This window comes from Syngnathus floridae, chromosome 17 (assembly GCF_059516105.1).
Source record: "Syngnathus floridae isolate MCC-2025c chromosome 17, RoL_Sflo_1.0, whole genome shotgun sequence".
Taxonomy (NCBI): domain Eukaryota; kingdom Metazoa; phylum Chordata; class Actinopteri; order Syngnathiformes; family Syngnathidae; genus Syngnathus; species Syngnathus floridae.
Genome location: NC_142429.1, coordinates 10,373,783 through 10,397,969, shown reverse-complemented (window position 1 = coordinate 10,397,969; position 24,187 = coordinate 10,373,783). Strand labels below are relative to the sequence as shown.

General features: G+C 41.2%; 4 protein-coding genes across 14 annotated transcripts in view; 3 read left to right on the top strand and 1 right to left on the bottom strand.

Annotated features, from left to right (window-relative positions):
* The window catches only part of plppr2a (phospholipid phosphatase related 2a), a 54,222-nt gene that overhangs the window by 24,936 nt on the left and 5,099 nt on the right, over positions 1 to 24,187 (bottom strand). Inside the window, exon 1 of one of the 8 annotated variants that reach the window (XM_088358325.1) lies at positions 4,855 to 4,974. The exons of the other annotated variants lie outside the window; for them this stretch is intronic. The gene's annotated coding sequence lies outside the window, so the exon portion shown is untranslated. Of the gene's footprint in view, positions 1 to 4,854; positions 4,975 to 24,187 lie in introns of those variants that run through there. 8 annotated transcript variants of the gene reach the window in all.
* Positions 77 to 3,929, top strand: LOC148384438 (uncharacterized). Of its 3 annotated transcripts, none has more exons than XM_088357921.1 (4): positions 77 to 143; positions 610 to 2,520; positions 3,173 to 3,258; positions 3,526 to 3,929. In XM_088357921.1, exons 2-4 carry the CDS (start codon positions 642 to 644, stop codon positions 3,622 to 3,624), a joined length of 2,064 nt encoding a protein of 687 aa, XP_088214047.1. In that variant the 5' UTR covers positions 77 to 143; positions 610 to 641; the 3' UTR covers positions 3,625 to 3,929. The 3 variants fall into 3 exon arrangements, with proteins under 3 accessions (XP_088214047.1, XP_088214045.1, XP_088214046.1); XM_088357919.1 differs by having other exon boundaries at positions 3,475 to 3,929; XM_088357920.1 differs by having other exon boundaries at positions 88 to 143; positions 613 to 2,520; positions 3,475 to 3,929.
* nfil3-6 (nuclear factor, interleukin 3 regulated, member 6) lies at positions 10,461 to 13,174 on the top strand. The gene is made up of 2 exons (XM_088358587.1): positions 10,461 to 10,724; positions 11,362 to 13,174. Exon 2 carries the CDS (start codon positions 11,421 to 11,423, stop codon positions 12,561 to 12,563), a length of 1,143 nt encoding a protein of 380 aa, XP_088214713.1. The 5' UTR covers positions 10,461 to 10,724; positions 11,362 to 11,420; the 3' UTR covers positions 12,564 to 13,174.
* Positions 15,278 to 23,069, top strand: LOC148384436 (uncharacterized). Of its 2 annotated transcripts, none has more exons than XM_088358342.1 (3): positions 15,278 to 15,588; positions 19,332 to 19,402; positions 19,510 to 23,069. In XM_088358342.1, the coding sequence occupies exon 3, from the start codon at positions 19,747 to 19,749 to the stop codon at positions 21,400 to 21,402; it is 1,656 nt and encodes a 551-aa protein (XP_088214468.1). In that variant the 5' UTR covers positions 15,278 to 15,588; positions 19,332 to 19,402; positions 19,510 to 19,746; the 3' UTR covers positions 21,403 to 23,069. The 2 variants fall into 2 exon arrangements, with proteins under 2 accessions (XP_088214468.1, XP_088214469.1); XM_088358343.1 differs by lacking the exon at positions 15,278 to 15,588 and adding an exon at positions 16,044 to 16,312.

Here is a 24,187-nt window from a genome sequence, read left to right as displayed (position 1 = left end):
CTGCTTCTTAGAGAGAGATTGTTTATCGGCATCGTGCGTGACTCACTTAATTAGAACATGCTAAGAAGATCCCCTGCATTATCATCTGGATGATTCACATTTCCCTTGAGGTTGGTGCTAGATGACAGCAGTTCCACTAGAAGGTGAGTTTTTCTTCAATGCAAAATAACCTAGTCTTACTTTTGTATAAATTTAGAATGGCAGCAAGATGACGATTGTAGTGCTATCAAAATTTAAAATATTGCTTCATAATATCGGGTCAGATCACAGGATACTGACAGCATGTTTAGTGGCATGAAAATGAAGTCTAGAGGAAAATCTATAGTTTAATAAAATAATATCCACCATGCAAAATAGAAATATGGGACACACGTTAATCTTATTTAATGTCCTGTTGCTGGAGTTGTTGCTGCTTGCGTTGATAATCCTCAACGCAAATATAAAGCTTCTCAATACAGGTGTAAATATAGATTCAGATTAAAAGAAAAAGAATTAAATTTTTTAAAATATGTATGCAAACATTGAAACAGCAATACAAATTATTATTAAGGTGCTACATATTTTTTAATTGCACTAATAAAGTTTTTTCCACATATCTCTAAACCCAAGAAGATCCTTGAGTATTTCAAAAGCTTATCGCCATGGAAACAAACACATCAATGGCCTCTCAGAATGATGACCACCTGTGGAAGATGGATTCCAAGATGGTGGCAGACAATAAAGAAACAGCAAACATTAGTACTCCTGGAGAGAAAATCTTAAATGACCCCAATGACCCTCCCCTAACTGACTCGACTCAAAATGATGCAATAAAAATTGACAGTGCAGATTATAAATTTCTCCCACTCCAACAATCCCTTTCAAACATGGGGCCACCATTGCCGGGAGGAAGGTACGAAGACCTAGCCGCAAGTAATTCCAGTGTGACCCTTGTGTTTGAGGCAGGTGACGACACTGAGGCTGAAGCTAATCCCATCAGATTACACTGGCATCATAGTGAAAGGCAGTCAATGGAAACACAGAGGGACACTGAGGAAGTATCAGCAGGTACGCCACGGATTCTTGAGGAGTTTAAAGACCTTACTCTAAATGCTGAGGACCAAATACCCAGGGGTCCATTAAGAGGAACAAAAGACAAATTTCCCAAGATAGCATCTTCAGACACTGTGGACAAGGTAAGAGATGAAATACAACAAGAAGATTTAACTATGGAGGACACAAAAGGCGACAAGATCTTCCAAAACGAAGAAAACATGATTGCTGGAGCGCTCGGTGATTTAAAGACAGAAAAGAAACTGAATGAAGAGGCAAAGTATGATCCTAGAGATGAATTTGAGAGAATAGCTTCAGATATTCTTCAAGGCGAAAGACTTCTTCAGCGTTTGCAACTAGTGCAGCAACGACAGGAGGCAGATATGTGCCAAGAGGTTCGGCATGAGATGGAATATGAGGAGACGTTTTTGGCTGAAGCAGGAGGGGACCAGACAGGCGAAGACCAAAAAGACCAGATCAGATTTCACACCATCAGGACAAGCCTGTTGGAAAGAGAAAAGACTGAAGGAACTGAGAGAGGAGAAACCCAAGAGAAGATACTTGAGCACTTTGGTACTCCCACAAGAGAAACAAATTGTTCTGATGATACCCCAAGTCTCAGTTGTGAGTCTCCAATCAGTTCCAATGAAACCATTTCCACTTCAAGTACCCTTCGATCCGCCCGTCACCGTTTCTCCGTCACGGAAACGTCCACGGAAAAGCAAATCCATGAGGATGCCCAAGGGAAACAAAACTTGCAGAGGTCTGGAGGGATTCTGAACTTGGCAGATGATCCAGATGTACTGGAAATCCCCTTCAAAACAAATATCGTGTTCAAAGTAGCACCCACAAAAACCTGTCAAGATCAGGACGATGAATGGCAGCTGAAGGTGCCGAGTCAGGAGAGTCCGAGAAGACTTGGAACTGGACAGGAGGAGGTCTCAAAAGAGTTTGGTAGAAAAGAGGCCCATCAAAAGACAAAATTGCTGTTTGAAGATTTCCAGCAGGATAACACACTTGGTCCAACCAGATTACGAAAAGCTGCTTCAACATCATTGACAAATCACAATTCTCCTACGGTTCTCGAACGTACGCTTAGCTTGGATATGTTTTCGCTCTCGGAAAGGAAGAAAAGTTCCGAAAACCTGTGCTCCAAGATTCCGAGTGCGGGATCTCGAGATCGGACCCGATTATCGCCATACCCAAATGTACGTCTTTGTCGGAGTTCGGACTCCATCAGTTCGGATGTCTCCACGGTAGAAAATGACAGCTCTGAAGGGACTGGACGGGAAGCTCCTGTGCTCCAACAAAACCCTTTCTTCAAGTTGCGTCCAGCATTGGCTCTAAAGCCAAAGGTTGAGGAGGACATTCGGGAAGCTGAAGCAAGAGAAGACGAACTTCGGAAACAACGAAATTCCTTGTACGGAGAGAAGCAACATCGTACAGAGGAAGGTGACAAGCCGAAACGTACTTCGACTCTCCTACCAGGTGAGTTTGACGAGCAGGAAGATCAAATAATTTTCAAGGCAAGATGATTATTTTTTTCCATTGTTCAGATTTCTACGATTATATAACGATGCATTATATACCGTACCTTTTTGAGCTTTATTTCGTAACACATGTTGACCTTATAGCCTGTCTGGCACTTTGATGCATGACCTTCTCTGTTCCCATCACTGCGTGTTATTCAGGGAATAGGATCGGACTGCGCTGACCCCGTCACAAGCGGTTAGTCCATAGGTGTCAAACTCAAGGCCCGGGGGGCCGGATACGGCCCGCTACATCATTTAATGTCGTCGACTTTGAGTCATGACTAAAATTACACATTGTATTCAATTTTTAAAAAATAGGGACATTATTATTTAAACCAGAATTTAAATAAATTCCATGAGTCTATTTTAGAGTTCATCAGCCTAATTGTAGTGTGTGTTGCGGGTGCCCTGTAGGGGGAGCTCAGAGACACGACAGGATTGCTAAATCAATCCGGGAGTGTGTTGTTTGTATTTTTAGCTTCTGAGTCTAGTCGCCTACTGTGTGGGGTTGAATCAAGGTTAAAATGGCTAAGCAAGTAACATGTGACAGTAAAAAATAAATAAATAATAATAATTTAATTGTCATTTCCCTTTTTACGTGTCTTTAGGTAGAAAGCAACAGTCTCGGGGTAAACTGGAACGAGTCTGGCCACCACCCAGCAAGAAAGAGCATCTTAAATTTGAACATACACAGGTAAGATGAATCACATTATTTATTTATTTTATTTTTTAATCTTAAGGATACGATAAAATTTAGGGTGAGGCCACAAATGATCATCGTAAGGAGGACAATAATAGTTACAAAAACCAGGCTGGGAGTCTCTGGATTAGTTTGTTGTCTTGCAATGACAACTCTCGCATCAGATTATAAGGATTAGCTAATACTAGTGTTTGTTTTTGCTCTGTGTAGTCGTTTAGGGGTGAAAAAAAGTCATTTGAACCACTTGAATCATCACCACAGGGGCCGAGTGGACACAGAGCCGGAAATCAGAGGTCGAATCTGTGGCAACGCTGGGAGTTTGGTCAAATTAACGGACAGCCGTCACCAGAAAAGGACTGACAACTCATCAGATATCAACATTTAAATTATTATTCCAAGTAGTTAAATCCTGTTTAAGTATTAGCATTCCGCACCTGGTTTGTATGTTTTGCTTCAACTAACTGTAGCTCGGTTATATTATTTTCTTTTCTTTTTTTTGAGTTTTAAATTTGTTTCTATAGTAAACATCCTCAATAAACGTCTCTTTATTTTCTCATTCCAATTATTCACCAAGAGGGGGCAGTATGACATTGATTTCTCACAGAAGCAAAAGTAGTGAAAGTATTGAAGCCAAAGTATTAAAAAAAAATAAAGCCAAAACACAAGAGGGTTTTTAAAAACATTTGTATCTGAGTGAATGTTAATTAAATGATTAAAAGTGTGTGTGTGGGGGGGGAGAGGGGGGGGGTAAGGGGGGGTCTTGATTTGATTGATTGACAGGAATGTCCAGTTTAATATTACTGCATAGTGATGATGACGATAACTTATGCAAGATGCAGACCCATACCGGAAGCAGCGCTGGGAACGTACAGAACAGTTATGTAACCTTTGTAAATTATCTAATGATGACTCACATACTTTATAAAAATAAGAACAGGCCGTCATGTACACCGCTTGAAAGAACATCTGTAACATTTTGTTCAAGAGTGTGGCTGCCAAAACAGACAAAGTGAATCACACTTATCAAAAAATGTCTGCTTTTTTTTTCTTCTTCCAAACGTTTTGAAGAACGTCTTGTGGGAAATGACTCTGGAATTTCCACCCAGTGCCAAAGGGTGGATTACAACCACCGTCCTCTCCAAAGTATGCCCGCAGAATGTTGTAACCAAACACGATAAACACCGTGGATGCACAAATACCAAAAAGCTCTGTGTGAACGAGAAAACAGAACAACAACAGAGCTCTGACGTCACTGTGAGATATGGAGCCTGACTCACTTCTTTTCTCTAGTCCCCACCACAAGCAGTAACTCAAAACCCAAATGAGGAATGACTCATCCGTGCCACCCACGTTTCCTCCTATAGTCAGAATTTATCACCTTAGAACATGGTCACGACCAAAATATTGAGGTTCTATCTCATGACAACAACCATCAAATGTTCTGGCAGCCCAGATCAAATGTTGACGTCTATATGCGTCAATGGTAGTGAATGAGATAATGAAGGACATGTTGTAAATGCCAAGAATCTTAAGTCACTGAAAAGTAATGAATAAGTGAAGAGTGGGAACACAAGACAACAGTCAACAGACCTCAAATGTCCTGGTTGATTGTTCATTGTCCGCAACAAGCCCTCCTATTCTTTCTCTCTCTCTCTCGCCCCTCTGGCTTCTTCCTGTGGTTGTCTCATTCCGTGAGATCAGATTGCAAAAATCCAACAATGATCTTTAAGACAGTAATCGTGATAATAGAAAGGAATGGGTGATACGTTGGCTTTTCTACATTGTCGTCTACTTCCTTGAAATCTGAAATTTCGGTATTTTTAAATGTTTGAAATTTTCTTAGGAATATGAACAGAATTGTGTTAATGAGTTGGAATGTCAATGTTTGTTCTTGGTGTGCTACTTTTGGCTTCTGTGGTTGTCATTAGCTGTTGTGTTTTTAGGTGTGTCTCTTGCATTACATAAAATGTGACATTTAAATGAAGCTGCCCTAAGAAATATTTTAATGCTTCAGGAATCTACAGTGGATTTTAAAAAAAGTCTACACGCCCTTTTGTGATGAAGAAAAAACATTAAGATAATAAAAATGAACAAAACAACTGATAAAACGTGGTTGCATAAGTGTGCACACCCTCTCACACATTTTTTTCCTTAGCCATGGAATTCCTTCAGATTTCTTTAGTCATTTTTACAAAAATGTGAATCGCGTAATTGATTAAATAATTTAATTTTAGCTTTTGGCTGCCAACTGCCACAAATTGAATTGCTTAAAAAAAATCACAGTGCTTAATTTACCATAAATATGCATGATTTTTAACAGCTAATAATAATTTTAAAAATGTCCTCATAAAAGTTAATTCGGAAATTCCGCATTGCATAAATGTGGAAAATCTCTGAAATAATAAGCACATTATGAGACATCAAAGTTAAAATGTTCTTTGAAATATCAAAGATTTGACTTTATGGGAGCCTCAGGGAATTACAGTACTGGACCTTAATTGACATTAGGGGGAAAAAAACAAACAAACAGTGATTTTTTTTGCCAAGACAGTGTCTACTTGTGATCTATGTGAACCGTAGATTTTAATCACATAATAGTGTTCTTCGGAAAGTCATGAGATTTCTCTGCTTGTTAAAAATCCCAGAACATAGTGCTCATTTTAATTCAAGCAAATTCATGTGAATGTGATTTTTAAGGGATCCCAGTAAATTGTTTTCTTTTTATTGTATAGCAGTGTGTGATGTGATGTAACATCCACTTTTGTGTGCCACTGTTATGCTGGAATGAACGCCAAAGGAAAACAAACGGTTGCACCTATATGTGCACAAACCCGCTTATTAGAAACGGATTATGCAACTGCAAAACATGCTTTACATAATCAGGGATGGTTACGTGCTAGTCTGAATGAACCTTTTGTTCCCAAATTAAAGAGCCAAGCAGTTACTGTTGATGTCAGTTTGCACATTCAAAAAAATATATATATACCTTCACTTAAGTTGGATTTTTCCGGTTATTATCAGTAGCAAAATTATTTTGTGAGCAAAATTTTGGGATGGTATAAAAGCCTCTTTTTACACGAGCTAGCTTTTTTTTTTTCCTCAGTACAAATACATGAAAGTGGATAAAATAGGAAATCTCTTTTGTGTTCAGAGACTTTCACCAGGCAAAGTCATCAAAACAAACATAATAATGGGCCAAAAAGTATATTTTAGAGTCTAGTTATTTTTATTTTCTACTTCGGCTTTTGCCACAAGCCAGTGTGTTGTGTTTTTTTTTTAGCTAATGCATTTTTCTATGATCATGCTTAATTATAATTTGTCCATTATGACAATCAGTTATATCATGGTGTTTTGAATGGTTAGACTCAAAATCAATATTGTAGAAGGGTGTACTGATCTCTTTTAACAGCTCTAAAAAAAAAAAAAAATACTGCAATACTGTGTCTCAGTTGTCTTGCCTGAACTTTTTTTTGCACTGTGTGCATTTCATAACCCAACCCGTCTCCCCTCCCTTAAAAGATCCAAAGCGGGTTGCGTTGGCAACAGTGTGACGTATTTCAAAAGGGCTAAGAATAGAATCATTCAGAGGAAAGCAGGTCTGAGTCTCTTAGCTTCTGTCTTATATCTATATATTATTTGTTTTTTTTCTCTGTAGCAACCTCCACTTTAGCACTGCAGTAAAACTGAAAGTGTGATGGAACAGCAATGATTATAATTTACCTGACCAACCAAAAATAAATAGTAATAAATAAAATAAATGCATGCAGCACTCTCCTTGTTATGAAACTGAACCCCAAGTCCGACAAAATGAGTCATGGGCTATTTATAGCTCCACCAATACATCTGTCCTGTGCATAATGGGGGGCCTTGAGATTATGTCCGTTACATAAATGTGTTTTGGTCTAAAAAGCATTCGAGTGCAAATTGCAATCACCAAATATTTGTATTTATGGATGTTTCTTTTATTTCTGGGTCTGAATTTGTGGAATGTTTGTGGAAAATGAGTTTCTGGGAAATATTTAGATGTCAATTGCCTTGCACGTCTCTCAGGAAGAAAAAAAATAGACTGTCAGATATGTTTTTGTCACACTTGGGTATGAACTGGAGCACAGTTGTTTTTTGTCATCGTCACTTTCAGGGCCTGACATAACAAACAATCGGCGGCAGCCCATGAATGCCTTGGGGTGTTATCACATTAGGTAACCTTATTGGCCATGTAAGAAGTAGGCCAATGCTTCGCTGCTGTGCACGTTATGTCCCTGCAGCACATTTTACAAGCGTCATTGCTCGGAAGCAAGACGAGAAGAAGTCTACGAATGAGACAGCAGTTTGTCAGGAACACTTTGTACCTGCAATGACAGTGAGCTAAAAGTGATTAATGGCGCTGACCTTCTTCCTCTGATCGGCTAACTATGTCAGTCACCCTTTTGCCTTCCCTTCTGGTCTATTTTGGGGTGGAAATAGGCTCCACTTGACGTATCGTGACCTTATTTGTCAAGTTCAGCAAGCAAATCCAAACTGGAGAACTGATGGCACCTGGCTGGCTGTTTTTGTCATTTGCACTTTCAATGTCTGGTTTCTGGATTGCGCAACACCCTTGTGTAACACAACAGCAAGCCTCAATCTGTACAAATATGAGGTATCTGTAATAAATTCTTATTAATGATGAGACATTTCTTGTTAAGACTGTTCGAGGAGATCAAAGTGCTTTTATTGAATCATAAATTAATTATTCCAATTATTCAGCCATATCAGGGTTATTATGTTTTGAATATCTGTTTTGTAAAAGTTTTAAAATATCCTTGAAATAACAACGGGGTATTTTTTGCTTTTATTGAGTTGCAAAAAGAGTCTTTTGCGAAAATTATCAGATTGTTTTTTTTTCTGTCACAGCAAGATGAAGCATGCTATTTGTGATTTGCCAACACGTTCATCAACTCATTCAAGCCTTGATGCTTTTTTTTTTTTTTTTTTTTTTTCCTCAGCACAAGTGTCAGTTTACAGCTTTCAGGAAGTCAGGCTTCTTGTGAATCTTGGCTGACGTGTTTTTTCAGTGAAACCAGCATCCAGGTTTACCCGCCTGGAGGTCTAATAAAACAAGGTCAGCCATTCCATTAGGGGCTCGGCTTGAATGTCAAGAATTTCAGCTTAAAGCTGAGAAACATTTATTCTCTCACGAGGTTTGCTGACTTGCGTTCACTCCAAACTACTTTTTTGATCCATCAGAAAAACATTGCAGGCTTCCTCGTGTAAAAATGATGAACTTACAACCGTCTTCTTGATTAATACAATAATGACATGGTCAAGAATGAAAGAGTTAGCTTTTTTTTTCCCTGATCTTGTAAGAGCAACATATGAAAGACATAAATCAGCTTTCCCACACCCATTTCCAAAGAAGCATGAAGCAACGCTGCTTCGGAAAATAGAACTTCAAGTATTGCATTTATTTCGTAAGGCAATCAGATCGGTGATGTAACCGACTTCCTGTTGCGTAAAGCAAACAGTCACTATGACCTTGAAGATTTTGTTTCTGAAAACACTGCTGCATTCTTTTCAGGTCAAAATAATCTCTCAGAGTACTTCAATGATTGTTTGTAGAGATTGTTGGAAAGTACAATCAGGATTTACAAATTTAGTGTAATATTTGATTGGTCTTCTCCTGAAGATTTATGAGAGCCCCAGGATGTTTACGGAGGCAACGAGGTTCCTCGAGCCAAACAGACAGCTCATTATAGTTTCATAAAGGCATTAATGAAGCGGTATGATTTGTTGTCTTCAAATTGAGCCTCTGTGGAGTGTCAGTCTTCCCGTAATGAAATCATTTCTAAAAATCCCAGGGAAGAAAATAAAAACATCATGTATTATGCATAGTATAGATTAATACAAAGAAAGGTTTAGCGTTTGCATGCTTACCATTCATTGATTAGTTTTATTTCTTTGAACAAACTCACCATTGTTAGTTTGTGCCAACTACTCTGAGCACTTTCTGTTCTCACTTCTCAAACTTTTTTTTTTTATACACGCCCTCAGGGCCCAGACTCAGTATGATGAATAATTTCTTTCTCTCATATATTGACCTTTTCTATTGAAAAATGAATGTCAAAGAAAACTGAAGGCATTATTTACGACAAGAAACGACTATTTGCCAAGAAATTCTGTGCTTGATTGATTTGATAATGTAGCTTGCAGCATGATTTTATCTCGATGTTAAAATGCCTGCTTACTGGAAATGTAAACTTTAAGTGCCGTTAAATATTAATCCATCCGTTTTCGACCATCTATACAATGACGTTCCAACATGGAACTGCATGTCATTATTTAAAAAAAAAAAAAAATCCCATTTATAGGAAATGACAATCTGCTGTGATTGTAAAGCCACCGGCCTTTGTCTCCATCAAGATATCAAGGTGGCCAAACAATGAAGGGGATCAAAGTAGATGGTGTTAACCATCAACTAAAACATGTTTGCTTGCTCAAGCGGTTTATTGACTTGAAAGTGAAAGATCCTACTTTTAAAACCAAACAGGTTTGTTTGGTTGTTTGACCTTGAGGCTGTTATCGCTTATTAAATGTTGCCTATGCTACCAATTCAAATTAGCAGGAAAAAGTCAGGAACATCCTGTCAGACAGCTTCCAGTTTAAGACTCAAATCAGTTTTTTTTGGGGGGGGGGGGGCATAATTATAATGTGCAGTGATGACTAACTGCATTCTCAGAGTTGTTCGTACTTGCCTGATTAATACAAGATTCATTCCGTAATCTTTCTGAAATGTGTTTTACAGGTGTCTGTAACATAGTTGCACAATAAGCAGCAAAATATTATCTCAGAGAAAAAAAAAAAAATCAGAGAGGTTGATTCTTTTGGTTGGACAAACCACACTGTATGATGGTTTATTTAGAACCTACTTTTCAACTATACAATTGATATCATTTTCTAAATTTGCTACTGCTGCTGATGGAAAATTCTGCTCAGACTCATATTGGTTCTGATTCTCGGCCGGTTCTGCTGCTCTGTGTTGCAATGGCGTAACATTGCTTCATTATGACGCGCTTACGCAGTGTGGGGAGGGTTAGGGGAGGAGTCGATGAGGTCATATGACGACGGCATCTGCTATTTGCGGCAACCGTCGGGAGCTTTCCTCTGCACAGGGGCGGTCGTCAGCGCGCGAGGGGAGGGGGGGCGAGGGGGCTGGCTTATGAGAGTGGTCACTTTAGAAGGCGGTCCCTCAATTTGCACACAAACCGGGCCCCAACTGGTTCATGCAAGGATAGAAACCGTCCCAAGCTGAACTCTGCGTTACAAATAAGCGGCTGCGCTCATCCAAGTAGAGCAGAGTGAAGAACAGCGCGGCTGATAATATCACGTAACGTTTACAGAGCGGAGCAGCGAGCATCTGCAGCGCGCACGGAGGAACCGACAGCGCATCTTCGGGAACCGGCGGCACCGAATTCCCATCACAGGTACAACTAACTCCATTTACACTATTATTATCAGTATGACTTAAATAGCGATGTATTTGAATTTATTGTATTATTTGGGGGTTTAATCTATATTTTAAAATTTTCTAAAAATGGTATTAAGTTGCTTTTTTTCTAAAAAAAAAAAAAAAGATAAGGGGTTGATGACAAAATATCTTGGCGTAGTCTGTGTTAGTTTGAGAAAATATGCTGCTTTATGCAGGTTTAGTCTGTTCTCGTCAGGACACAGACTGTGTTCCCGTCAGAAGTGGGTCGATAGTCCTGTTGGTGGAAGACCGGAATTTATGCAGATTTAAAAAGCGCTGTGCTATAATAAAAGAGTAAAGTATTATTTATAGTATCTAAATTATTATATTATTATTATAGTATATTCTGGTGTATTCTGGCGATGTGTTTAAGTGAAATAAAAATGTAGGTCAAAGTCATGTAGGGCAATATAACACCAAAAAAGTTGCACCACATCACCGTCTTAGTGTCACGTAAGATCTTATTGATTACAGATTACAGAACAAGTTGCTCCAGTTTCGCGAGAGTAGTGTAATAGAGTTACATAATATTGTGCTGTAATGGCAGTTGCGTAACCGTTAAATCCCCTCCATTGTGTCCCCCTCACCACTAGGTGGCACTGTTGCTGCAACATCAACGCAACCTGAGATTTGAAGCTGTTGTACATTCTCAATGTTTGAGGAGGTATCCCAGGAGATGAGGGTGCAGCAGGGTGTAGCTATGCTCCACCCATTGGAGTCCTCAGCAGAAGCAGAGAAAGTACCTCTAGCCTTCGCAGATGATACCATGTCCGTCCTGACCTCCAGCAACCTGCTGGCACGTTCCCTGCTGGGCCGTACCACCGCCGTAAAGCGTAAAGAAAGTCCTTCATCCAGCATCAGGCGGAAGCGTGAGTTCATCCCGCTTGAAAAGAAGGATGAAGGCTATTGGGACAAAAGAAAGAAGAACAACGAGGCGGCCAAGCGTTCACGGGAAAAGCGACGGGTCAACGACATGGTCTTGGAGAGTCGCGTGCTGGCCCTGCTGGAGGAGAACGCTCGGCTCAGGGCCGAGCTGTTGGCTCTCAAGTTCCGATTTGGTTTAGTGAAAGATCCGTCCAATGCGGCCATCTTGCCTCTTTCCGCGGCGCCTCCGCACAACCCTCCGAGTGTGACTCCCCACTATTATCTCCTCAACTCCTCACCACACACCAACAACCAGACAAGTCAGCCGAGCGGACGAGGCTCCAGAGACGGTGGCAACCTGTCAGAAGATTCGGGCTTTTCAACTCCAGGTAGCTCAAGTGTTGGAAGCCCAGTCTACTTCGAAGACCGGCTCAGTGACCATGAAAAATCTTCACCACACAGAGCAGAAGAGATGAACTTGGACCTCTACCACCCTGCTGACGTCCACCACAGGGTGGACCAAGCCGAGGCTATGAAGAACCTCCCGCATAAACTACGTTTCAAGACACCTGGAAACTGTGAGACAGGCGATGCGGCAAGCGATCCCAGCAGCACTCGACGCAGCCCAGCACCTCCCACCGTAGAAGGTCCGCGTGACACCCCCAAAGGCCAAGAACTAATTAGGGGCGAAACAGGAGAGGGGCACTCGAGCCCTTGGCTTCCTCTGCAGAACAACGGGGGCAGGAAGGGGAGACAGTCACCTCAGCATGTCCCGTCAAACTTCAACCTGCAGCCTCCTTCTCAAGGACACACAGAGGTCAAGTACCAGCATGAGAACAACTTCCTGAAGACTCAACTGAGTTCTTTGAGCATGGAGGTGGCTCAACTTAAGAAACTTTTCACAGAGCAGCTCATGTCCACCGCTACCTAAGAAGCATTCTTGGTCAATAATCGTTAACAATGTGATGTGTTTTGCTTTTTTTTTTGTAATAAATGTCAGTAATATATATTCCTCTTGTAGTCTGCTGTTTAGGTTGCACGCCTCAGGCATGGAGCTTCCATTTTGTGTCGGATGTACAATGAATCTCGTGGTGGGTTTGGGAAATTACACAAAAAATTGCTGATAGATGCCGCATGATGAATAATACAAAAAAATATTAATTCCCAAATATATCTGCAAATAGATGAATTCACTAATGCTGACCACCACTACGCGGGAATTCACTGTACATTAATTTCTATAATCCAACGCACTGTGACAGATAACGATGGCAAATAACATCACAACTTCAAACATTTTCGCAAAATGCAAAATGCTTTGTACTGTTGAGACAAGTCAGATCACTGTAAACAGATAGCAGATAAGAAAGTAGCAGGTAGACATCAAATCCAGGTGAGCTCATAAAAACTCAAGACTCAAGTTTCCTTCAATGTGTTGGTTGTTGTTTGTGTTTATATGTGTTGTTTGTCAATTTGTCTGTTCAAATTTGAATGGTGTCTGTATATTTTTATTTCAACTGAAATAAACATTTGATAAAGTCACTGTGTTATGGTCATTTTATATATATCAAATTTAAATTATCCTCTTTTTTTGTAAATAATAGAGTTGCTGAGTAACTTTAAAACTTTGCTACTCTTGTAATCATATAAAACTAGCAACAAAGTCAACAGACTGCTCGTTATTTTTGTATAGTTGTCCACCAGGGGGCAGCAAAATATCATTGAGACTCACTCTTAAGTCTAAATCCATTTTTCATCATGCAAATAATTGGAAAATCCTATTCTTTTGTTCTGATATTAGCAAGTTGGTGATGAGTTAATTTCAGCAGCTCTCCCTTTTTGTTCTTTCAATTATATTTATGCAAGAAAAGATTATATGACAGAGTTTACGATTCATTTAAAATGTTTTTGTATACTGTAGACCGTTTTATTTTTGCTTTATGTAGGATATAATCTTTTTAAAACACATTAATTATTCAAGGTTGGTTAATAACCTGAACCAAAGTCCGTCCCAGCAGACTTTGAACGAGAGATTAGGTAGCCTACATATTCAATATCCAAAATAAACTCAAGGGCACATTACTTCCTGAATATGAATGTAATTTCGCCTACAATTCTTATAAATAAATAAATTGCACAATCTTGTGTTGGAATGAAAAAGACTGCATGATACAGTCTGCGACAGATGCTGCAGGTGTGGAGTAAGATGGAGAAAGGAATGTCATTTCATGATGCCACTGCAATATGTTACTACTCACATCTACGTAACTCTCACAACCCCCTTTTTCCCCCAATCTGTTGCCCCCACCACCACCATCCTTTTTTTTTTCTTCAGTGAAAGGATAACGCCTGTTGCTAGGCAGGCAGTGCGACAGTTGCCATGGGAACGCTTGCAGACAGAGCTGGGGGGCTGCTCGGGTGGGGATAAGGATGGGGTGCGAAAAGAAAGGAATGATGTAGAGACAGAGAGAATGTGTGTTTTGATGGGGGAGGGGCATCCATGCAGCCAATGCTTCAGCTCCTTCAGTGCTGTTTGTATCCTTCATCCTTGGAGGGGAAACAAAGAGTTGCACTTCAGGTGATCCCATTTTCCAAATTTAAATCTGCACAATTTTATGAATGTGCAGGTGGAAGCTTATTTTTGGTCAGGATCATAAATGAAGACCTGGTCTGCATAATAGTGTCAAGTTTACAAGTCAGGGGATGGATTTTTTTTTTTCTTATCGACTCCTGCTTCCTTCCAAAAAAATCAGTATGCTAATTGCTAATTTAATGGTAATATTTCAGGCTGGAATAATGGGGAGTGGTAAAATGACCTCTGTAAAATATGTGGAGTTTTAACTGACAATTTCCTGCCATTGTTTAAGAAGGAGAACCGTACAACAAATCATCCCAGGCTGCAAAAAAAAAACACTGGCTGCTTACAGGCATTAATCTTGACCAACTACAATCAAATTTTCCACATAAAAGTAAGTTGAACTTGCAGACAGTGGCGGAGCTACGGGGGGGGACAGGGGGACTTCCCTCCTCCCTCAGGTGCCAGACCAAATAATTAACTTGAAATCCTAGCCCCGCCAGTTCTTGCAAACTGCCAAACAAAGTGGCACACAAACTGTGCCACTCACATTGTCCAGTTCAAATATGGTCAGTGTTAACAAACCAGTTTGTTGTCGACTCAACATTATGCTGACACCAAGCAGTCATGTTTGATAGCCAGTCAACTATTTCAAATGCCTCACAGTCCTCAGTTACACAAAGTCGTGTTGCTGTGCCATTACAACATTAACACTTTTTGTGCGAGGGATTTCCACACTTCAAGTCTGCCAGAATGTTAAACATTCCTGCTCGTAATCAAACTGAATCACAATATGAGCTTCAATCACAGCCGGGTTATTCAACACTATGAATATTCAGGAAAACAATTAATGTTTCTTATTATAGTTATTACTGGCAGTTGCTAAAACAAATACTATTGGCATAAATTGCCTCCACTGACCCCCAGACTAATTTGACCTCCTTAGGTCCCTAACTTCCTATCACGCAGTCTGGATTGACAGTTTCTGAAGGCCCCGCCCCTTACATCATTTAGCTCCTCCCCTTCGCTCTCTTCTGCAACAGGATTCGAAGGCATGCAGAGATGGGAGGGTGCAGAACTGGGAGAGAAACAAAAAACGTGACTAGGCACCCAAAGCGTCGTGTTATGCAACATCTGACCTACTAACATACATTTTAGACTTTGAGAGAAGGGGAAATAGAGAGAGGGAGGAATTGGAGCAAACATGACATGAGCAAGGCACTAAAAACAAGATCCACTGTGCTCACGCTCCTCCTAGATACCTGCACTGAACGGAGAGCTGGACTTTTGCAAATTGGTGGATGGCGTGTGTTCAGGAGTATACGACAGCACGCACCACACGGATTGGTGCCCACGGAATTCTATCATCTAAACAACTCTGGTGAGTGTGCAATCATTTCTCCATCTTTAGTAAAAACATGCAATGATTAATAACTGACTGAGGTCATTATTTTTCTTAATCTCAGTTAAATGTGGGTCTTTGTGTGAGAGGAAAGACTTATAGATGAAGGTTACGCCTTTTGGGGGGCTGCTATGAGGGGGGGTGTATGTTATTCTAAAGCAATTAAACATTTGGATCCCTCATCATTTTTATTCCGTGTATCCATAAGTGTGCAGGTATTGTGCATATAAACAAAGATAAATAATAATTCTTAATTTCATACGATAACTATTATATGTATATTATACATTATATGTATGTTATATAAATCCTTAATTAGATTTATATTATAGAAGCTATACTGCGTGCGCTATTTATTGCATGATGCGGTAAATAAATGAGAAGTAACCCATTTGGGTCTCGTTGTGGGTTAGTAGGCTAGTCCGTGCAGACAAGCTCCGCGGACACACTTCTCCGTGTCACGTGTAGCTGCTTCTTTGTAAAGGTTAACGCGGCTGGTGCGCTCCTCCAGCTTAACCCTTAAGTCCCCGCCCAGAAAGACGCAAAACACAAACCGGGAAGCGCAAAGTCAGACACGAGCGCGCAGCGGGTGCGTCGTATTTTTTTCTTTGGATGGTGATTTTGCATCATTTCAAATGGGAGCCGTATTTCATAATAGACAGAGAGAAGAATGGTGAAGTTAACCGGATTTGGTGACTACAAGGTGAGATGCGGAACATCTGGATCCAATGTGGGTCAGACGAGGGTCAATGTAATAGGTTGCAAGTTTATTTGTATTTATTTGTGCATGAATTGCTTTTGATGGATGCATGCAGCTGATTAGGATCTAATTACAAAACGCATGAATCTTATTTGTCAGACAATACAACAAAGAAAGCACGCGGGGTGAAATATTCCCATAACCGCTAATGATGGGAAAACAGAAATTAAAATATTTCAATAGGGCTTGTCATTTAGAATGGAGTCAAATAGATTAAAATAGTGGGCATTGGTATTACAAAAGTTTTTTTTTCCTTTTTAAAAAAAAAAAAAAATTACATAGCACAGATAGAAATTACATAGCACGTGTTTAGCGTTACCCCACTTGCCCTTGCAGGTTTTTAGCAATGGAATGCTAAAGTCATCTTTCAACATATAATTAGCATAAATGAGAAATATAAAAATAAAATTCTCTTAATCTGTACGGTTAAAAAGCTATTTGATGGTGTCTATAGATGTGAATTAAATAGAGATCCATTAATATATCAATTAATAAATTAAAATCAATTTTCAAAATTTGATTTATTATGCAATCGGGGCGAAACTGTATTGTGCGGTGAAGATATTGCCAATTGGGTGGCTTACAGTGGGGTCTCCATGCCAGCTCTAAATGTAGGTCACACCACTCCTGTGGGAGGGGGCGGCTGTGAGGTGAGGCACGAAACCCAGGCACTGTTAAAATCGCACAATAGAAGACTCACTGAAATGAGAATTTTATTCCACGCGAGTCCAAACTTTTAATTAACTATATTTGCATTGAATCCAAAATTGTTCATTGTCCACGTCCAAAAAAAAGCTACTTCAAAAAGTGTGCCACAAGTTTATTATCTGGATTTCCGGGCACATAGGAGATGATAAAAAATGAGTGCTGTGCTTTGTGCCTTGTGGTTGTTGCTGCAAGCGCAGGCGAATTACAGCATTTAGTAGGCCAAGGGAGCACATGTGACTGGTGAAACACATGGACTGACTCACTGGGCTTTTTTCCCTTTTCCAGAGAGAGAGGGCTGATATGGTTGTGTGTTCTTGGAACAAGGATCTAGTTTCGATAAGACTCCACCTTGCTGGCTGCCTTTCAGATTCTTTAACCCCCGCCCCCATGTTTTTTTTTTTTTTAAGTGGATAAAGTCTGCACTCAGATTTAGAATTCAAACAGACCCCACCCATGCCATCACACCACGTGCCATATAGCGCCCCCCCCCCTTCCTCTGTAGGAGTGTTTCATCATTCTTTTGAGGCATGTGCCTTTTATTTTAAGCCTGCTCCTATTTCCTGAAATGCTCCACAGTAACACGTGCAAGGGTTGGACTCGATCCACAGTTTCCAGTACCACAATTAGAGTCTTTCGATTCGGGCGCCCGGTGGTTTGCGGGGAACGAGTGCAACTTGGATTTTTTGACTGTGCTATCATTCCACAAGTGCCACAGAGACCCGGCCCGGCCGGCAATGACACGTGATGTGCACCAAGGAGTGATCTAGGTCACGGACGTGTATTTAGATCAGCAGATCAAGTTTGCTCGCTTATCTATTTTGAGTCATAAAAATGGCTTGTTACTCGAGCAAATGAAATTACGACATTCAAAGGAGTCAACAAAGTGAGTGAGAAAAACTAATGTAGCTCATTTAAGAAAGGAAATTGGTGGTCACCTCTTGACCTTTTGAAATGCTAACTAATCATGTCACATTAGGTCGGGGTGCTGATGTGTGATGTGATTACCCCCCCCCTTTTTTTTTTTACACATTCCTTCCTTTGATGCAACATTGTTGCAGACAGCCCATATGGAGCAACCATCTGATCCTTTGTTACAACTCTCCCGCTTTGATTGGTTTCTTTGTCTGCGCTCCATTTCTCCACTCACATGCTGAAATTCTCCAAATTCTCTTTGTCACTATCTTTCTTCCCATATCCGGCTGCAGTTCTGGTGACCTAGATTCTGTACAGTGGAGGCAAATGGACTTTCTGGGTCAGTGGCACAGGCTGTGTCCATTCCCATTCGGTCTGACTGCTGCCACATGTTTAAGGCTCACGAGGCCAACCTCAAACTATTAGGCCACACTGATAAGAAAAAAAAAAAATCAGTCCATGCCAAAAAAGTCATGGGGGTAATATGAAACCTAAAAAAGCAGATGTGGATTAATCAACACTCACTAGCCAATAAAATAGATCCGCTGTTGCATTTATTGTAAATTTTCCCCAATTTAAATGATGTAAACTTATGCAAAAAGTGCAATTCATGGCCATTATTGAAAGTTTGGTTCCATGTTTTACCATCATCAAAACGCAGACCACCCTCATTCTTTCTTACCAGCGACCCTTGACCTATATTTATCAATAACTCACCCCCCCAACACAGACTTCTACTTCCAAATCTCATGCCCCCCGGTCTTAGCCTCATTTTCCTTGACCTGAACTGGCTGCTTGCTTTTGTCTGCCTTATCTGCCCTCCCTGCATCATTGATTTGGCATTGAGTTGTTTTGGTGAAGAATGCCGCCACATTCCTCTGAGGATGAATGCCCGGGGGGGTGGGGGTGCTATTTTCAGGAGGGTTTCTCACTGGGAAAGGCAATGAGCCTGTTCCTGCGGAACCCAGAAAGACTCCTATTGATTTGTGCTGTTGACCTACTTATTCCTTAATGTCAGCTTTCAGCCTTTTCCTCCGGTTCCCTTGGTGCATATCACAAAAGCTCACATGGGTACCAAGATAAAACAGACCACATTACATCACAGAGGTCAACATGCCAGGCGAAGGGTCATACGGTTGCAGACAGAGCAGATCGATAGAGTACAAAGGTCAGACAGTGTGGTCAAAGGACTTTGCATGGGTTGCTATGGGACACGGCCAGACATGCAAAAGCGCCTTTATGCAAACCGGGAAAAAAAAAAATGCAAGGATGGATTTAACATGATATTTTGATGAGTTGAGCAACATAATCATATCTATTTTCCCTGTTTTTATCATTGCAGGTTCTAATCTTGGCATCGAGGACAGACAAAACAGACGAGATCGAGATTTCCCAAGAGATTGACGCACTGAGGTAGATTGAATACTGTACATGCAGATGTGAAATTTTCCAGAATTTGATATTATTATGTCAAAACATCAGCCACTTGTGACTGAACAAGATGTTTTCTTCAATTCCAGAATCGGTGTCTCGATCAAGAGTTGGAAAGACCTGTATCAGCACCCAAAGCTACAGTTGGATAAATGAGGGTGTCTAATTCTGAGCTCTTCTTGATCTTCTTGGCTAATTTGGACACTTGAGTTCCCTCCTGTCAGAACTAAACTTACAATAAATAGACTGAGATCTTCAAGGTGTGACATCACCTTTATCTCTGACCTGTTCCGTCTCCAGTTGAAACTGGCTACGACCAGACAAGAATGGAAAATCTTACTTCGGTCCTCAAAAACTCAGGAAGTAACCACCTTGAGACCTTCACCGGTTACGAAGAGTCTATGCAAGGCACGTCGCCTCGCATGGGCCGCATCATCAAACCCAAACCCAATATGACCTGCAGGCGGAAACGCGAGTTCATTTCAGATGAGAAGAAAGATGCTTCCTATTGGGAGAAACGCCGCAAGAACAACGAGGCGGCCAAGCGTTCCCGTGAGAAACGGCGCCTCAACGATATGGTTTTGGAGAACCGTGTCATCGCACTGAACGATGAAAACGTGAGGCTCAAGACGGAGTTGCTCCAGTTGAAGCTACGCTTCGGCCTTATAAGCACCGCCTCGTACATTGAGAAGAGTCAACAGATTGAGGGAAGCAACAGCGCGGGGAACGGCGGTTCCTCTTCTTCATCATCTTCTCAGTACTACTCCAGCGGTTATTCCAGTAGCTCTCAGGTGATGATGAACTCGGACTCCTCGGAAACTGAGCAGTCCGGGCGCAGCGAGGGCCACAGGCAGATGGTGAAATACTCGCCACGTGGTTCCCTGTCCGACATGTCTGACGGCTCGTCCAGAGACAGCCCAGACCCGATTCCCTTTGAGATCAAGCAAGAAGGCGACAGGCTGGAGATGGATATTACCAACGGCACCACCACCCAGATCATGTTTAACATCCATCGAGGTCTGGCCTCCGTACCTACTCATCACCAGCTCCAACAGCATTCTCAAGAGATGGAGGCGGCTTATCACAGCCAGCAGCAGCAGCATCTTCACCACCAACAACCCCATCAGGAACCTGTTCCCACTGTCAATAAGCAGCTTGGCTCTCAACCACCTGCCGCCCAGAGGAGCGTCATTCTCTTCTGTCCTGTCGACAGCTTGACACGACCTCAAGATCTCGAAGCGCAGAAGCAGGGTAAAGGTCAGGCATGCGCCGGCCGAGCTCCCCAGTCGTTCGCGGAGAACTCCGCGGAACCTCTGGCTGAGGTGATGAAACAACTTGAGAGGAAAACGTTAGACTCGCCTTTTTTTGAGCTCCCAGGCGGCCATACTGAAGAAGGACAGAGACAAGTGTACCAAACTTGCCAGTCTCCCCAGCAGGAGCCTCGTTTGTCCAAAGAGTTTACCCACAAACAGATGGAGGAAGTCAGTCAATCCCATCTGTATCACCACCAGGCTCCTCCTTCATACCAAGACGAGGAACCGCCCGTTCTCAGCTTTGAGGGCGAGCTCCCGAATTATTACCAATCGAGTAAAGACACGTCATCCAGCGATGGCGATCCGAGAAGCTCCGACAAAGAAGCCTCCACCGACGACGATGAGTCTCCTTCCTCGTCCTGCTCGGACAACTATCACAACCAACTTCTCAACAGCATCCACGAGCCTGCCTCCCCGCAAGCCCAGAGCTGCTCTCAAGCTCAAAGTCGGGATCCGCAAGGCGAGGTGAAGACCACGGCGTTACCCCACAAACTCAGGCTTAAGCATCGGGCCATCAGCAACGGAGACTCCCCGACGACACCCCCCTCTGCCACATCGCCCCTCCCTCAGCATCCATATTTGTCCTTATCACCACAACAGAACATTCAGAGAGAGAACCCGATCGAGGCTTCCGACGGGGAAGGCGTGAGGAAACATAACGGGAAATAGAAGTTAGCGGATTTCAACGTTGGTGGCATTCTTCAGTGACGTGTAAAGACAATTTGGCCACCATCCTGCCGTAATGCCTTGGATCCCCCGAGTACATGAAGCTGGCCTATTTTACACCCCCAAAAACCTCAGTCACCCAAAAAGGCTGGACTTTGTGACTTGTGTATCATACTTGTAGATATTGTACAGTTTTGTCATTTCTTACATTCTCTCCATACCAACAGAAGCACTTTTTTTTAATGAAATGAGAGGAGGAATGGAACTACGTGCTTTTTTTTTTTTCTTCGCTGCCAATTCATTTCACAAAAACTCATTCGGATCCGAAAAAGAATGTAAACAATCTTGAGTTTGATCAAATTTGCCGCATATCTGACTGCCGAAAAGTTGTATGCCTTAATTCAAATGAAACACAAACATACTCTTGGGATGTTCCCTAAGACCAAAGAAGCTCTAACGCCATCCAAACGTACAAAATTCAAGTTCCATACCTCTTCCCAGACCCTACCTCGTTGCTCCATATTCCCCTCCTTAATCCACAAAAAAAATCTGCATCACCTTTATTTTTAAAGCACTTGTTTTGTATATTACTGTAATATATGAATATATTCTAAATCTATATTTTACAATAAATTGAATACAAACGCAGCACAAACGGATTCCGAAACGACCATCCTTTAAGGAATCGGAATGAAATTAACTTGCTGCAGGACCCGCTCAAATCAAAATGCCTCTCTCTTGATTGTTAAGCTTTAGCATGAATCATATTTGAATGATCTGTTTACACAGAAATGGCTGTCCACTTTGGAGAGCCAGCAGCACTGAATGGAGAACTTTTTGTTTTTCCTCATTCAAATGTTTGGATTTCATTACCAGCCTTTGAAATATGTGGTGGATCTCACCAGCTGCAGGCTTTAAGCCCTTACTTGGTTTATTTGAGCTTTATCAACCATATCTGTTGTCACCATTCACTGGCCCGATGTATTTATTTCCCTCTTCTCCGCTTGCCCAACACTGTATAAAAAGCCCACATGAACATAGACAAGATCCATTGCAGTCTGGAGTTTGAACTGGCATTTGGGTTCATTTCCAATTGTTGACATAATGACCAACGACGAACACAAATTTGGTCTAATCAAAATGCCATGTCGGAAATTTGCATGACCTTTATGCCTCCAACGTCCAGTTCTCGATGTAGCGCTATTTGCTAAGTATTAGCCTGCACTGGATAAACAGAAGTATATGAACCATGTTTGGCTTTTTGACACTTGTGTATAAATGTAAAGTTCCCCACTACCCTTGAACAACACTGTAATGTTTATTTCATTGGTTTTATATCTTTTTTTTCCCGTCAAGGTGTTGTTCAGTTCCCCATACTGTTGTTTTTTTTTCATATTGACTGTGATGTATTTGATTGATAATCCCTCATACCCGCCCATCCTCTTTTTCAAGTGTGTATTAACCAGTAACGTTTGTGGTTTTGCTGATGGTTTGATGAAAAAGACTAGTAGATGAAAAGGAAGAGATAAAGTGAGATGGGTGTCAGTTGATCTGGCTGGTCATTATTACCATTGCTTCCTTTTGAAATGTATGGAAAAAACACAACACTAATGAAGATGGGAGCATTTCAAGATTGAAAACGAAATAAAAAGAATGTTGAACCAATTAAATGGCTTCATGTCATTTTTGTTTTTATATTTATATTTTTGGGGTATTTTCTAATATTGCATTATTATATATAATTTTATTTTTATATATAATTCAATTATATAATATATTAATATAATTTCATAAAAAAAACACAGTGGCAACACTTTCCAGGCCAAGCCCACAAAAAGAAAAAAAGATCCTCAATATGAATTGAGCAACATTTTGAATCTATTTAAAGATCTTTGGTGACATGACCTAGAAACCTTAACCTCCATTTAGGTAACACCCTCACATGACACATGGCAAGCTCCCGAGACTAAAATAATCATAAATAATAATCCACTGCTTTGCCTAATGCTGACTTATTGTCTGCACAACTCAGGTCTTCCCCCTGAAATCATATTTTAAGCAGCCATAATATAAAGTCGAGCAAGTTACAAGCAAAACATCCTCCAAGCGAAGAGGGTGAGTCATAACTGTGGGATGTGGACAAAGCCCGGCAGCGCCAGAGGAGTGGCCAACATCTAGGCCAACTGTCTATGTTAACACTGCACTTTTTACAATATTAATATTCAAGACTTGATTTCTTACACCACGAATCTATCAATAGAATTCCTTCAAACGTTCTCACACTTGTATCAAAACAAGGTCACCATAATAGCAACGGTAAGGGCAAAGGGAGGGGCGGCTGACGGAGGGAGAGCAGGATACAGAAAGGGGAGGGAAGGGACCACTACCTCCATTTAAGCCTGCAAACAAAGCACCTCTTTGAGGCTGACGCATCAATGCCCTAATGCTTTTAGTCACAACTTATCCCATGCACGCACATACAGCTATTATATACACGTAAAAATATCGCATTGACATTTTCGGCAAAATTCTGCTGCATCCTCTGCTTTCCTGACTACACTTGAACTGCACGGGAGTTTGCAAAAACAGGTCAGGAGGAAAGTAGGTCAGTGTGAAGAGAGGTAAAGAAGAGCTAATGAGAGAGAAGGGCGGCAGTTAGGATGGATCGATGGAGGTTGGGATCCATTCCTGACATTTTTGGAGATCTACGACAGAGATGCTCTTGGTTAAGAGTAGAATATAGGAATGGCAGAAATGATGCATTTGCATGCACACTCCTAGGATAGGA

Coding starts and splice junctions, on each gene's coding strand:
- LOC148384438 (XM_088357919.1), top strand. CDS start 642: ATGGAAACAAACACATCAATGGCCTCTCAGAATGATGACCACCTGTGG. Junction 2,521..3,172: donor TACTTCGACTCTCCTACCAG/GTGAGTTTGACG, acceptor ACGTGTCTTTAG/GTAGAAAGCAACAGTCTCGG. Junction 3,259..3,474: donor TTAAATTTGAACATACACAG/GTAAGATGAATC, acceptor TGCTCTGTGTAG/TCGTTTAGGGGTGAAAAAAA.
- nfil3-6 (XM_088358587.1), top strand. CDS start 11,421: ATGTTTGAGGAGGTATCCCAGGAGATGAGGGTGCAGCAGGGTGTAGCT.
- LOC148384436 (XM_088358342.1), top strand. CDS start 19,747: ATGGAAAATCTTACTTCGGTCCTCAAAAACTCAGGAAGTAACCACCTT.